Source organism: Moschus berezovskii, chromosome 9 (assembly GCF_049115385.1).
Source record: "Moschus berezovskii isolate FMDL1 chromosome 9, NW_MosBer_1.0, whole genome shotgun sequence".
Classification (NCBI taxonomy): Eukaryota; Metazoa; Chordata; class Mammalia; order Artiodactyla; family Moschidae; genus Moschus; species Moschus berezovskii.
In genome coordinates this window covers 98,496,179-98,509,976 of record NC_142468.1, presented here as the reverse complement: position 1 = coordinate 98,509,976, position 13,798 = coordinate 98,496,179, and the positions used below count along the sequence as shown (strand labels likewise).

At 41.4% G+C, this 13,798-nt stretch overlaps 1 gene segment (V, D, J or C); it reads left to right on the top strand.

Annotated features, from left to right (window-relative positions):
- Positions 1–5,602: 5,602 nt before the first annotated feature.
- On the top strand, positions 5,603–13,456 carry LOC129563480 (T cell receptor alpha variable 12-2-like). The segment is given in 2 exon segments: positions 5,603–5,764; positions 5,974–13,456. Coding segments are annotated over 2 exon segments (462 nt in total).
- Positions 13,457–13,798: the final 342 nt, after the last annotated feature.

Sequence of the window (13,798 nt, the reverse complement as noted above, 5' to 3'; positions counted from 1 at the left end):
CTTCTATTGCCTCTAGAATAAAATACAAATTCTTGGCTATGGTATACAAGGTTCTACACAATGTGAATCCCACCTGACCCTTCAATCTTAGTTCATAACTCTCTTCCCTGACTCTCTGTGCAGTCACAATGCTATTTCAGTTTTCTAAACTTGTCACGTCTTGTCCCACATTGGGTCTTATTCTTTCATTTATCTGCAATTTTCCTCCCCCAGATCTTGGTGAGACTGACCTATTTTCATCCTTCAGGTCTCAGCTCAAAAATCACTTGTTTATGTTCGGTCACTAAATTGTGTCCAACACTTTTGTGACCCCAGGGACTGTAGCTCACCAGGCTTCTCTGTCCGTGGGATTTTCCAGGCAAGAACACTAGAGTGGGTTTCTATTTTCTTCTCCAAATATCGTTACTGTAGAGAAAATCTTCTGACTTTTGCTGAACTTCCTGACTAATGTAGCCATCCATAAACCTTTTCTTAACTCCATATCAAACACCCTGGTCATTTCCCAATGGTAATAACCATAATGAGCAGGCATATTTTTGATTGACATGACAATATATTCATTGCTAATAACTCCAATTAGTTTATAAGTTCTGTGAGGTCAGTATTGTAGTGTGTTTCGCTCATGGGCTTTACTCTTAGTGTCTAGAACAGTGACTGGCCCATAGTAGTCAGTTGATAAATATCTACTAAATAAATGTTGCATGGGACTTCTCCTTCTTTGCTTTCCTTTTCCCTTCTTGTCATTTCCACCCTTGAAAGTCTTACCTATATGTATGTTCTCATTATTTGTTATATGGTATAATTCAGTTATCTCTGGCTCTTGCTTGAAGACTCAGGTTCCAGCCTTCCTTTGCTCAGTAGGCTCTGTTAAATAATTAGATCCACGCAGGGTCTCAGCCTGTCCTCAGTCAACTGACTTCACTTTATCAGGTGTAATCTCAATGAATCGGGTCAACTTGAAAGCTAGAAACCCTCCAGTGAAATACGCAAAAGAGAAAAAAAAGACATGTCCAAAATACTTTGGAAAATATAAAAGGAATTTCAAGTCAAATAATTATGAGCAAAAGTCAAAATTTGATTTCAAATTACTGCAAGAGAAAGCCTCCAGAAACATATTCAAATAGCCTTGTTAGAAACATTTTATAGGAGATTAGATTTTTTTTTAAAGCTTTGATCATAATTATGGTCAGAGGACTGGTTCATATTTATTCTACTTTTGATTGTGTACTGGTATTAGGTTCCTCACATGATTAATAGTCATTTGAGGGTGTAACACTAATTTCATTACAGTATGTCAGAGAAATCCTCAAACATTTCATTAGAAATAATAGTTAAGTCTCATGTGAGGCTATAAACAACATCCTTCAGAAAAGACCCATTTTAGACCAGTTTGGGGAAATATTTTTCTCAAAAGTAATTCAAGTACTTATCATAGCGCCTCTAAAGGTGGCAGAGAGGGTTTTGTCGGGTCTTGGTCTTACTCTCTTGCAGGTTGATAGCTTGTTGTTTCTTTGGGGCTGTCACTAAAGTCACAGATCCTGGGTCAGAGGTGAAGAATGTGATTACTCAGGACACAGAAAGCAGCACGAACGCTAGCATGCTTGCTTCCATTGCCTTTGTCCATAAGCTTCTCAAGGTGATTTAAGGGGTGTAAATGGGTGCTATGCATGCGATGGGATTGTGTCACAGCTGATGAATAGCGAGCTTGGGGAATTCATTGCTATTTTCGCCAAGCAGTAAGCAAACTCATTCTTTGTCTCAGAGAAGACATTACCCCATCCATCAAGGTTATATGCTGCAAGCACAACTCTGAGAAATGGTTCAGGTTGATTGGTAATGGCCTTACATTGTTGGTAAACCCAGAACATCATGTAGAAGTATAAGAGACTCACAGCGAACTGCATTTCAACAACATTCACTTCATGGTTCTAAATTTGTATTAGTTTCTAGAAATTTTTCTTGAGGGTTTGCCACTCCATCCGCTGTTCTGATTTCTCTAAATGACAAAGACTGAGATTAAATCTATTTGATTTTTCTCTAACAACATTTAATTAAATCCACTACTAGCAGGGCTTCCCTTGTGGCTCAGTGGTAAAGAATCTGCCTGCAATCCAGAAGACGCAGGAAACACTGGTTCGATCCCTGGTTTGGGAAGATACCCTGGAGTAGAAAAAGGCAACCCATTCCAGTATTCTCACCTGGAAAAGCTCATGGACAGAGGAGCCTGGCAGGCTACAGTCCGTCGGGTCCTAAAAAGCTGACCACAGTTTAGCGAATAAACAGCAACTGTGAGCAGAAATTTGTACAGCAGGATGAGACCAATCTGCATGATTAAGCTCAGTCATGTCTCTTTGGATCTCAGATTCAGTCAACTGTGAATAAGTTCCAGGATATAAAAGCTTGGACGTAGTTTAATACCCATTATGATCCATGCAGGACACACTGGCCTTTGGTTTAATTTCTAAAAAGGGACCAAAGATCAACCATCCTTCCCAATGGAGAGACGTTCTTTCTTCTCAAACACTAACATAACTCCAAGGGAGACAGATTTAAATTTATTGTTAAACTTGATTAGAATCATCATTATATCACTTATTAAGTTATATGAGCAGTGTCATTCACGAGGCATAATTCAAGATGGGCAGACACCAAAAGCATATGCATTTGAACCTGCCATACTCGAACAAAGTTGTGCTGATTTATAGGTTTGCACACATAGAGGGTTGGGAATCCATGTTGAGCAGCTTCCATTGATGATGTCAGGCACAGAAGAACAGTCCAGGACAAGTCATATTCACATCAATTTTTCTGTTTTCACAGACTATATGGTTGCTGTGCTTAGGCTTCAGTGCTGAGTCTAGCATACAGAGAGCATGAACAACCTTCCCTTCCCACAAACGCAAACTTTCCAGGGTTTAAGGCTTTCCCTTCTCTAGCACCATGGTTGTTGCTTCTTTTCCACTACCACAAAATTGGTGTGATAATTCTAGTAGCTCTAACTTTGTCATTTTTCCTAGTCATTTCCTAATCACACTCAATACTTTTGTATAGAACGATAAGGAGCAAGAGAAGTAAGGGCATTTTCACGCCTTACAGAGATCATTTATATTCACCACCTTGGGCCTACTGGGCCATTTAAGGGAATTCTTAGAGCAGTGTACTCAAGTAAACCATAGTTATCTTCACAATCTAGGACTGTATTTATTCAACAGGAGAATCTAGGTGACTGAACAAGAATTAAATAATTTTAATACCATGTTGACTGGCCTACTGCCAAGAAGGTGGACTAGTCAAGCTGGTCAGAGATTCACTTTTCAGGGAAAGAAGGAAGCATCATGCTTTCTTTCCACTTCTGACAAGCTGTAGTAGGTGTATTTTTCTTTTTTCCTACTTAGACTGTTAAGGACAGTTAGAAACCCTGGGCCACATGTAAAGGAAAAACATAAGAATTTGGAGAGAAGATAGACTAGCTAAGGAACTTCGGGCTTGAGGAGTGATAGAGCGGTGAGTTCCCTGAGCTTTCTTTTGCCTCATGTAACCCAAGTGAGTCCTGGAGAAGCCAGGAACCTGGAAATGCCAACAGATGTAGACAAAAATGGCCATGAAAAGTCTTCTCTCTGCAGCCAAAGGTCCAGGAAGAGGGCAGCTTAGAAAGACAGGAAACTTTAGCACATTAATCTGTACATAGAGGCAAACACCACAGAAAGTTGTGCAGCAACCGAGCAAACACATCAGTAAAAGGTAACGTACACCTGGTAGCAAAGCTCTGTGGTATTTTAACTTACCCTTGTTCCATCTTTTCATCACTGGATCCATGACAGTTTTTAGATAGCTGCCTGCATCCCCAGTGTGGGTTTCTGGTGGTGGAGGGAGCAGAGCTCTTTGTCATGAAAGAACAGAGCTTGACAGCTTTAACCTGTCTCGTGGCTCCCTCAAAGACTAACGCAAAGGGCTTGTCTATATGTCACATAACTCAGCGCTCTCTCAGGGCAGAGAAATTGTTACGCAGAGAACATTTTCTAAGAAAAATTCAACAGTAGATTTGAATAGGCAGGAGAAAGAACTTGAAGATAGGTTAATTGAAACTGTCCAGTCAGGGAGCAGAAAGAAGAAGGAATGAAGAAAAATGAACTGAGGCTGAAGGACCCGTGGGGCGTTGTCAAATCTTCTGACATACGCATAATAGGATTCCCAGAAGAGGAGGAGGGTGGGAAATAGCTGTGTGAGTTTTGTCAAAAGCAGTGTTCTCTTAAAGAAAAGGACCCCACTGTCAGCATCTTCTCCCTCATCCTACTTCCTACATAGTCGTTGGTGGGAATGGGAGGACCTGACCAGTCCGTCTTTGATGGATACTGTTTACCGAGTTCTCGAGCAGAAAGGGACCTGCTGCATTGCTGGTCTCTAGCTGCTAGCTTCTACAAGGGCATGAGGCAGGAGGTGAAGTGAGAAGGAACAGTGCTCGTCTGTGCTTCTTTTCCCGTTAGACTCGATGAAGCTTCTTGCATGGGCAGCCCTCTGATAAACCTGGTTTGCTGGTTAGGGTACAACAGAAAGGCAGAGAGTGATTGTTGCTGTTCTTGTCTAGTTGCTAAGCCACATCTGACTCTTTTGCAACCCCATGGACTATATAGCCTTGCCAGGCTCCTCTGTCCATGGGATTTTCCAGGCAAGAACACTGGAGTGGCTTGCCATTTCCTTCTCCTGGGGAATCTTCTCAACCCAGGGATTGAACCCGCGTCTCTTGCATTGGCAGGCGGATACTTTACCCCTGAGCCACCAAAGAAGCTTGTTAGAGAGACTGATACCAGACCCAAAACTTTGGAGATTAATTCTGAGATGCCAGGACTGTGTACAAGAAGAGGGATTAGACCCATGAACACGTCCTTTGGGTTTTATTTACGCTCTAGGTACTGAAGGCTGGTCCATCTACTGCTACCATCAGCCCAAGTAAGCAATGTTTCCACACAGATGTGCCACTGGTACAAAATAGAATTAAGTCCTTGACTTTGTTAAAAATACACCCAAGCTGTGAGCTGGAAACATGTTTGTTCAGTCAGATTTTAGATCATTGTGTCTTAAGAGGATTCTTTTGAGTTAGATTAGATTTCTTTAAAAATAGAGGTGGGGAAATAAGATAGGAAGTGTCTGGCCTGATATGAAGAAGAGCTACACAGATCCCCTGAATCATGAGCTCCTCACCCAGACTTCTATCATTAGAATACCTTAGGACTGTTTTTTTAGTATGAGAGTGGCCATTTGATAAAACTGCTTCTAATCAGACAAGTGTTGCCATTTGATATAAAACACACATGTACACATCACCTTCTCCCCACACACATTGACTTGGACCATATGCTTCTCAAATTTTTAGTTTAACTAAAGTGGCAGATTTTTATTTTCATCAGTTCCGATAGTAAGGATCTATGTTTGGAATATTTCTTTGATCAGGGTCTTGAGTCCACAAGATGGCAGTGTCTTCTCAGGGACCCTGCTCATGTATTCCTTTCTGTGTGTGTGTGTGTGTGTGTGTGTGTGAGAGAGAGAGAGAGAGAGAGGAGGAGGAGGAGCTCGGTGGTGTGTTGCATGCGTAGTGAAAAAAGTCTCTTTTTTCTTTGGTGGAACAGGCTCGTAGAAGAATTGAAATGTCTGAGCTCGACTCTTTTTTTTTTAGGGCTTAACATTTGAATCCTCAGTGAACCAGAGGAGGCAAGAATGATGAAATCCTCAAGAGTTTTATTAGTGAGCCTGTGGCTTCAGCTAATCTGTAAGTTTGGGGCATTTCTATGGGACCATAAAATATGCTATTTGGAGTCATTGTCCCTTCTAGGCTCATGGAGAAACACGAACACTATTTCCCTTAAACAAGGGATGGTAGAGGTGGGAGGCCTGTGAAAAGATAACAAATTCTGGAGAGGAGGCATTCACTACCTAACCAATCTTCTTTGACTGACCGTTCACTGTCTCTCTGCACAGCGGTGAGCAGCCAGCAGAACACAGTGGAGCAGAGTCCTGCCTCCCTGCCTGTCCCAGAGGGAGCCGTCGCCTCTCTTAGCTGCACTTATTCTGACAGTGCTTCTCAGTACTTCACATGGTACAGACAGTACCCTGGGAAAGGCCCCGAGTTTCTGCTGTACGTATATGCCGACAAAGACAAAGAGGAAGGAAAATTCACAGCACAGGCCAACAAAGCCAACAAACATGTCTCCCTGCTTGTCAGAGACTCCGAGCCCAGCGACTCAGCCACCTACCTCTGTGCAGTGAGCCCACAGCGCTCCCCAGGCACCTGCAGCCCGTGCTCAAACCTGCTGGGGCCCCAGCAGTGCCTCTTGGAGAGCTTGGGCTGCAGGGCACAGACATTCTGTTACCTCTCTAGATGTAGATGAGGATTAAGAGCAACAGTGTAGAAGGTTTGATTGATTAGGGAAGTATTTTCATAATTCTGAAACAGTTGATTCTGAAGAGAAATTAAAGACACAGTTTGGTCTGAATGACTGAAATATTTTTCCATCTTCTCATTGTACTCTGGTTTTGTACCATAACTTTACCCACTGGAATTGGTATTATGATGTTTTTATATATGACAACAATATTTTAATATGATAACTGAGATACTCCCTCATAGTTCCTGGTCCATATTGCTTTTTCCCCATGTAGTTGTTCAAGGTGTTTGATATTCATTGCTTTAGAAAATAATGGAAAAACATAAACGCAGAAGTCTTTTTTTTAAAGGTGTTTTTTTTTTTTTTTGATGTGGACCATTTCTAAAGCCTTTATTGAATTCATTATAATATTGTTTCTACTTTATGTTTTTTTTGCTTTTTGGCTGTGAAGCATGTGGGATCTTAGTCCTCAGACCAGGGATTGGAAGGCACACAAGTGGAAAGAGAATTGGAAAGTCCCCCTGCTTTGGAAGGCCAAGTCTTAGCCACTGGACCTCCAGGGAAGTCCCAGAAAGGAGTCTTAAGCCACTACTTTGAAAAAGTTGTAAGTCATGAATTATTTTACTTGTGGATTTGCCATCTCATCTTCACTCATCTTCATCTTCAACTGCAACCCCATTGGTGGATTAGCTAAGGATACATTTGATGGATGGATGGAAGGACTAGCATCAGAAGGTGAGAACTGGTTGAAACAAAAAGTCTAGACAGTTGCAGGAATTCAGATCAGAATTTTATGTTAGCGTTTTTGAGTAAAGGCTGAGTAGAACTCGAAGTTCCAGGTTTGAGCCTTGTGGGAGAGTGCATTGATTCCTATGTACTTGAGTGTGGCTGGGGATGGTAGAGAGAATTAGCTACAGCCATAGAATGTCCCATACCCACAGCAGGGTGTAGGGGTACAGATTTCCTGAGAAGGGTCTCTGAGTAACCAATGTTATGGTGATTAAAGACCTATATGGTTCAGTTATCAAAGACCATATGGTATTGAGGATGTTTTAGAAAATGTTGGTGAGGGGAGCTGGGAATACCAACAAGAATATGAATATCCGCCCTCTCCTGACTTACTGGCACAGTGGAATTGTCCTATAACTTATGCCAAAGTCCAGGAAAAATGTTTATGATCTGATGAAAATCAATTGATGTTTGAACTGTGGTGTTGAAGACTCTTGAGAGTCCCTTGGACTGCAAAGAGATTAAACCAGTCAATGCTAAAGGAAATTAACCCTGAATATTCATTGGAAGGACTGATGCTGAAGCTTCAACACTTTGGTTACCTGATGCAAAGAGCTGACTCACTGGAAGACCCTGATCCTGGGAAAGATTGAAGGCAGGGGAGAAAGGGATGACAGAAGATGAGATGGTTGGATGGCATCACGACTCAATAGACATGAGTTTGTGCAAGATCCAGGAGATGGTGAAGGATAGGGAAGCCTGGTATGCTACTGTCCATGGGGTCACAAAGAGTCAGACATGACTGAGAGACTGAACAACAACAAATAGATCCAGGGAAAAAAAATAGAAGTCAATCATCATAAAGCTGAAGTAGTGGTCTGTCTTGACACTAAATGACATTGTCTATTTAGTCCAAAGAGCGCGAAAAGCTGGAAATGACTAATTAAGATTTTTACTCAGTTTTGTTCACATAGTCACTAACTAAAAGGATGTAAAAGTATAAAAGGCTACAGCCCATGGGGTCGCACAGAATCAGACACAACTGAAGCAACTTAGGATGAAGCAACTTAGCAAAGAGGGATGTAATCTAATCAGAATTTGCTTCAAATTCTCAGTCTGGAAACTCATGACTCAGAAATATTTCCAAAACATGGAAAAAGCACTTGAAAAGCAGTGGGAAAGAGCATGAAATGTATTGTGCTCAAGATACTCGAATTCTCTTTCCACCTGTGTCTTCTGGTGCTACTGGAAAGAACCTGGTTTGTGGTGCTGGTCTGATTATCTTTTGCTAATGAGTGATTTGATTTCAGTCTATACTCATATATATTTCAGGATAGGTTTAGGATTAAGTGAAGTAGCATATTGTCTTAGGTTGACTTCCTTAACAAAGCCAAAGTTGGGATTTTTGACACCCATATTATTTTGAGAAAAGCAAGTTAAGTGGGGAGGGGAAGAGAGTAAAAATGAATGTGGCTGAGTTGAACTCTTGATCCAGCCTGACTTCATGGGGGTCTCTGGATCATGAAATGCCCCACAGAATTGATCCCTCCCACCTTGAGTCAAGGGGGCCATACAGCTGCTCTTAGAATAAGGCACTCATTGGAGCATGGGTATACTCCGCTGGAGAATGGTGATGTTTATTGGTGTAGATCAGTTTTCTGGGGAAGAGGGCAACTGTGAGCCAAGCATAGCCAATGCTTGCAGCAGCTGGGAATTGGGTCCCCTGGCCTGGAAAAGAGGGTATAGGTTGAGCACCAGCAGTGTCTACTATTAGCATGGAACTCTTGTAATGTGGGTGCATTCAATAAATGGTAGACTTGAAAATTATTGTATTTAAAAAGTTAATTTCTTTCTCTAGTTCTTGAAAGTGAAAGTGAGTCACTCAGTCATGTCCAACTCTTTGCGACCTCATGGACTATACAGTCCATGACATTCTCCAGGCCAGAATCTTCTTGTTAATTGGGAAAAGTGAAAAGTCAAAGTGTTAGCTGCTCAATTGTGTCCAACTCTTTGTGACCCCATGAACTGTAGCCTGCCAGGCTCCTCGGTCCATGGAATTCTCCAGGTCAGAGTACTGGAGTGGGTAGCCATTCTCTTCTCTAGGGGATCTTCCCAACCCAAGGATCGAACCCAGGTCTCCCAAATTGCAGGTGGATTTTTTACCATCTGAGCCACCAGGAAGCCCTTTCTATTGCTTACCAATCTGGAAAAATTAAAATAATGTAGGGTAAAGAACTTAAGAGAGAAAAATTTAAAAATATAAAGAATTATTATTCAAAGCTAAGACTCCAGATTTTTTGAGAGTAGTGACCAAGGAACCATTATATTATTCTCTTAGATCCTTTGGTCATTCTCCAAATATGCATTTCCATATGAGACCATAAAGCATGACAATCTGCCACTACTTTGGTTCCAGGTATAAGGACTCTCATATTCACAGTTGATGACTTGGTGTGTCAAGGTATGGAAAGAGATACCATCTGTATTTATTAATGACTAGTTACTTTGTTCTTGGCTTATATTTAAGAATGAAGAACTGGGTAGTGGGATGGACTTCTTATGCCATTGTGTCCCTGTTCTCCACAAAGTTTCTTCCTGAATGGGATTCTTGGCCAGTAGTCTGGCCATGTGAAATTACCATGTTACTTGGCAGGCTTCTTTTTAGGATGAATGAACAGGGAACTGGTTATTAACTTGTTTCTTCCTCTCCTTTCCACCTAATAACAGTTTGAAGGTGGCTTAGCTCTGTTAAGTACTCACAGGAAAAAACAGCATTCCAGGTGTTTTATTTCAACTTTAGTGAACATCAGGTGCCCACATACAGGCTAGCCTACTATGCTTCTCACATATAAGCTGGGAGACTAGTATAACTATTCCACATATTGACCTTCAACTGGTCCCCATGTGCTGTCCCTACTTCCCTCCATCACACTTACCCTTTCTCAGTCCAGAATCTCTACAGGGTCCTAAGGAGTAAGTTTCCTTCACTTGCATATCCAATAAAATCTCCTCATAGTTCATTCTGGGCTGTGCTTTCTCCCTCTCTGTCTAACCCATCAGAATGCTCGCATCTACTTTTTGTCTTGTGGGAACTGTTGATATCTTTCATCTTTTTATTATCTTCGCATTATGGATTTAGTATCACCCTGTTTATACTTGTAAATTTCATCCCAGTGGGAAGTTTGGTGAGAAAGGAGGAGAGTACATATGTTTGATCATATATTTTGAATCATATAAAATGTCAAACTGACCCTTTGATTTGGTCTTACATGTGAAAGAAAATCTATCAACAGGATCAAGGAGATAGACACAGGGAGAACTGATTGCAAACTGGTACAAGTCAATGGAGTGCTCAGAAAGAAGGACGTTGTTTTGACCAGACCTTCATTTCAGCTGAGATTTCTCTGCTTAATTTTTTCAGCATTAAGTTTCAGTGTTCTCTGTGCTAAAATAATTTGGGTAGGGAAGTTGTTTCCCTTTGGAGTTGCATCTTATTATTAGACCACAGAAGGAGTATTCCTTGAGTGACAGACCCTCTCTCCTACCTGCTGTTGCTACTGCTAAGTCACTTCAGTCGTGTCCGACTCTGTGTGATCCCATAGACGGAAGCCCACCAGGCTCCCCTGTCCTTGGGATTCTCCAGTGGGTTGCCATTTCCTTCTCCAATGTGTGAAAGTGAAAAGTGAAAGTGAGGTCACTCAGTCGTGTCCGACCCTTAGCAACCCCACAGACTGCAGCCCACCAGGCTCCTCCATCCATGGGATTTTCCAGGCAAGAGCACTGGAGTGGCTTGCCATTGCCTTCTCCGCTCTCCTACCTGCAGGGGATGCTAATTGCTTTGCTATGTTGAATGTCTGTGTTACTTTACTGCTGTGTCTCCTGTACTTACAGAAGGTGTTCTCATTACTGCTCTCCTGGTTTCACTCCTTCCAGCTTTATTGAGTTTATGTAAGCGTACGCTTCTTTTTCTCACAGTTCTTTCCAGAATCATTTGTTTGTGTGCTACATTTTCTTTACTGTTAGCATGCAGCTCAGGGTCCTCTGCAGATACGCCTCTGTGAGGCCCCCTTAATTAGCGCAGCATACCTGTCTGTTCTGACCATCGACAGTTGGGATGGGACTCCCCCTTTCTGCACACAGACGTGTGGTGCCCAAGTCTTTTTTTTTCACGGCTTTAACAAATATCAAAGTTGCTCACCTGACACCGAGTCATATTTAGACTTTCTGACTGACAAAGAAAAATTGTTGTTTTTTATTAATTTGCATTGATTAAATAACTAATGTTCCATGTTCCATTCTGATGTTAAGTAAAAGTCTCTGATCTAACTTACTCTTCCCCCTTTAGCACCAAACAAAGGGATAATCTCTCCCCATCCCCCATCTGCTATGACACTCATAACCATTCTTCCTTCTTGAATGTGATGCTCGCTGAACCACCTGAGTCCAGCAGGGAGCCCAATCACAGACTTTTAACATTTCTATCACTTCATTGCGTTATTTTTATGTCTCCTAAGCAAGATTTGAATATCATTCAGATTCTCTCTGTATCTTAATAGGAAAATTTGCCTATTTATATTTGTGTTTACATGCATTCATTGTTCCAACTAGTATTTTTAACTATTTGAATAGTTAACTATTTTGAACTCTTTGAACTATTTAAACTATTTTTAACTATTTGTTGGGACCACAGTACAATAGACCAGGTGGATTGTAAACAACATGGATTTATTTGTTTCTCACCATTCTGGAGGCTGGAGGTCTGAAGTCAGAGTGCCAGCATGGTGAGTTTACAGACTGTTCACTTCTCATTGTATCTTCACATGGAGCGTAGAGAGAGAAACAGCCTGCCTTGCATCTCTTATAAAGGCACAAATCCCACAGTGAGGGCTCCACTCTAATTTCCTCTCAAAGACCCCACTTCAAATGCAATGACATTGGGGGATTAGAGTTTCAACATATCAATTTCATAGCAAATAATGATGACGTCTGAGATTGTAGCACACTCCCTTCCTGAAATTCTTTATGTAGATTTAGAGACCGAGCACGTTCTTGATTCTCTTCATGTTATCAGTTGGTCCTTCTCAGTCGCCTCCGAGGGTTTTCCTTCATCCTCCTGATCTCTAAACATTGGAACGCCTCAAGAATTTATTCTTAGAACTCTTTACTTTCTACCAACAATTTATTTCCAACTAATTGTATCCAGTCTCTTGGCTTTAAAAACTATTTAAATATCAGCATTGATACCTGACACCCACACGGTTCCTCTGATTTCTGAACTTGAATATTAAATGATCTATCTGACATCCCCATTTGGGCATCTTCTTGGTATATCTCCAGGTGATCTCCTGATTTCCACCACTCCAGCCATGTCACCCTCCATACCTCCCACCCGCTTTTTGTGAACTCATCCTCATTTAGGCAAAAGGCAGCTCTGTCTATGAAATTCTCTAATCACTTTGGTCAGAAACCTTGAAGTTGCCCTTATCTCCTCAAGCTTTCTCATATCGCCATTTAATCTGTTAGGAAAGTCAATTAGCTCTTTCTTCAAAGCAGGCCCAGAATCGATCTCTTTTCACTCCCGACTCTGCTCTTACGTGATGCAAGCCGCTCTCATCTCTTGCCTGGGAGTGGCAGTAGTAACCCTACCTGATCTCTCTTCTTTCCTTCTTGCCCTTCTCCAGTCTGGTCTCCACCCAGAGGAGTGAGCTTTGAGAACATAATTGAGATCACGTGGCTTCTGTCCTCACGACTCTCCAGTGGTTTTCCATCTCACTGCAATGCAAAGCAGATTCTTACTACAGCCTGTGAGGCTGCTCCATCTGGTTCCCTGCTCCCTCTCTGACATCAGTCACTGTCTCCTGACTCTCTCCGCCTCCACCACATTTGATGTTGCTCTGACATGGCAACTGCTTTCCTGCCCTGGGGTCTCTGCAGCTCTTCTTCCTGTACCTTGAGTGCTTTTCCTCCAGGTAGCCACCTAGCCTACCCTTTCACTTCATTCTGGCCTCTGCTCAGGAGACATGCTTGAAACATTTATTGCAGCCCTTGAGGGTCGTATTAGTTGGAAAAAAGAAATACAAAGTGTTTCTCAGAAAATGAATTCAAAAGCTGTATTACAAATCTATTCTGCATTAAGCCCCCTACATACAAATGAGCTCCATTCTGAGAGCGTGTGCACAACCCCAATTTGTTTGTAAGTCCAACAAAGCTAGCTTTGTCCAACTAAAGCAATCGATTATATAGTACTGTACTGTAATAGGTTTATAATACTTTTCACACAAATAATACATAAAAGACAAATACAAAAATAAAGAAAACAAAATAAAATTATAGTACCTTGAAAATTACACCAGATATGTGAACTGACTTATGTGACTGGACATGAGAATGGATGTTTGCATCTTTGAAAGTTTGAAACTTGAAGGTTTGTTTAAAGGGGACTTAATTATTATGAAGCAGGGTGTTAGCCTCAATAGGTCATCAGGATGTATAACTGAGCTCCATAACGCAAGTTGCAAACTGTAAACTATTACATATAGAGAGGAGAGATAGGTTAATAATATATTCATATGTCCTTTAAAATTTTGAAATGCATAATAGAATAGAACACTTTGCCTCATATCTTCCAAATTACTTCCACTTGTCTGTCCATCTCCTACTCTTTTATTTTCATCTAGAAAGTGTCTCTA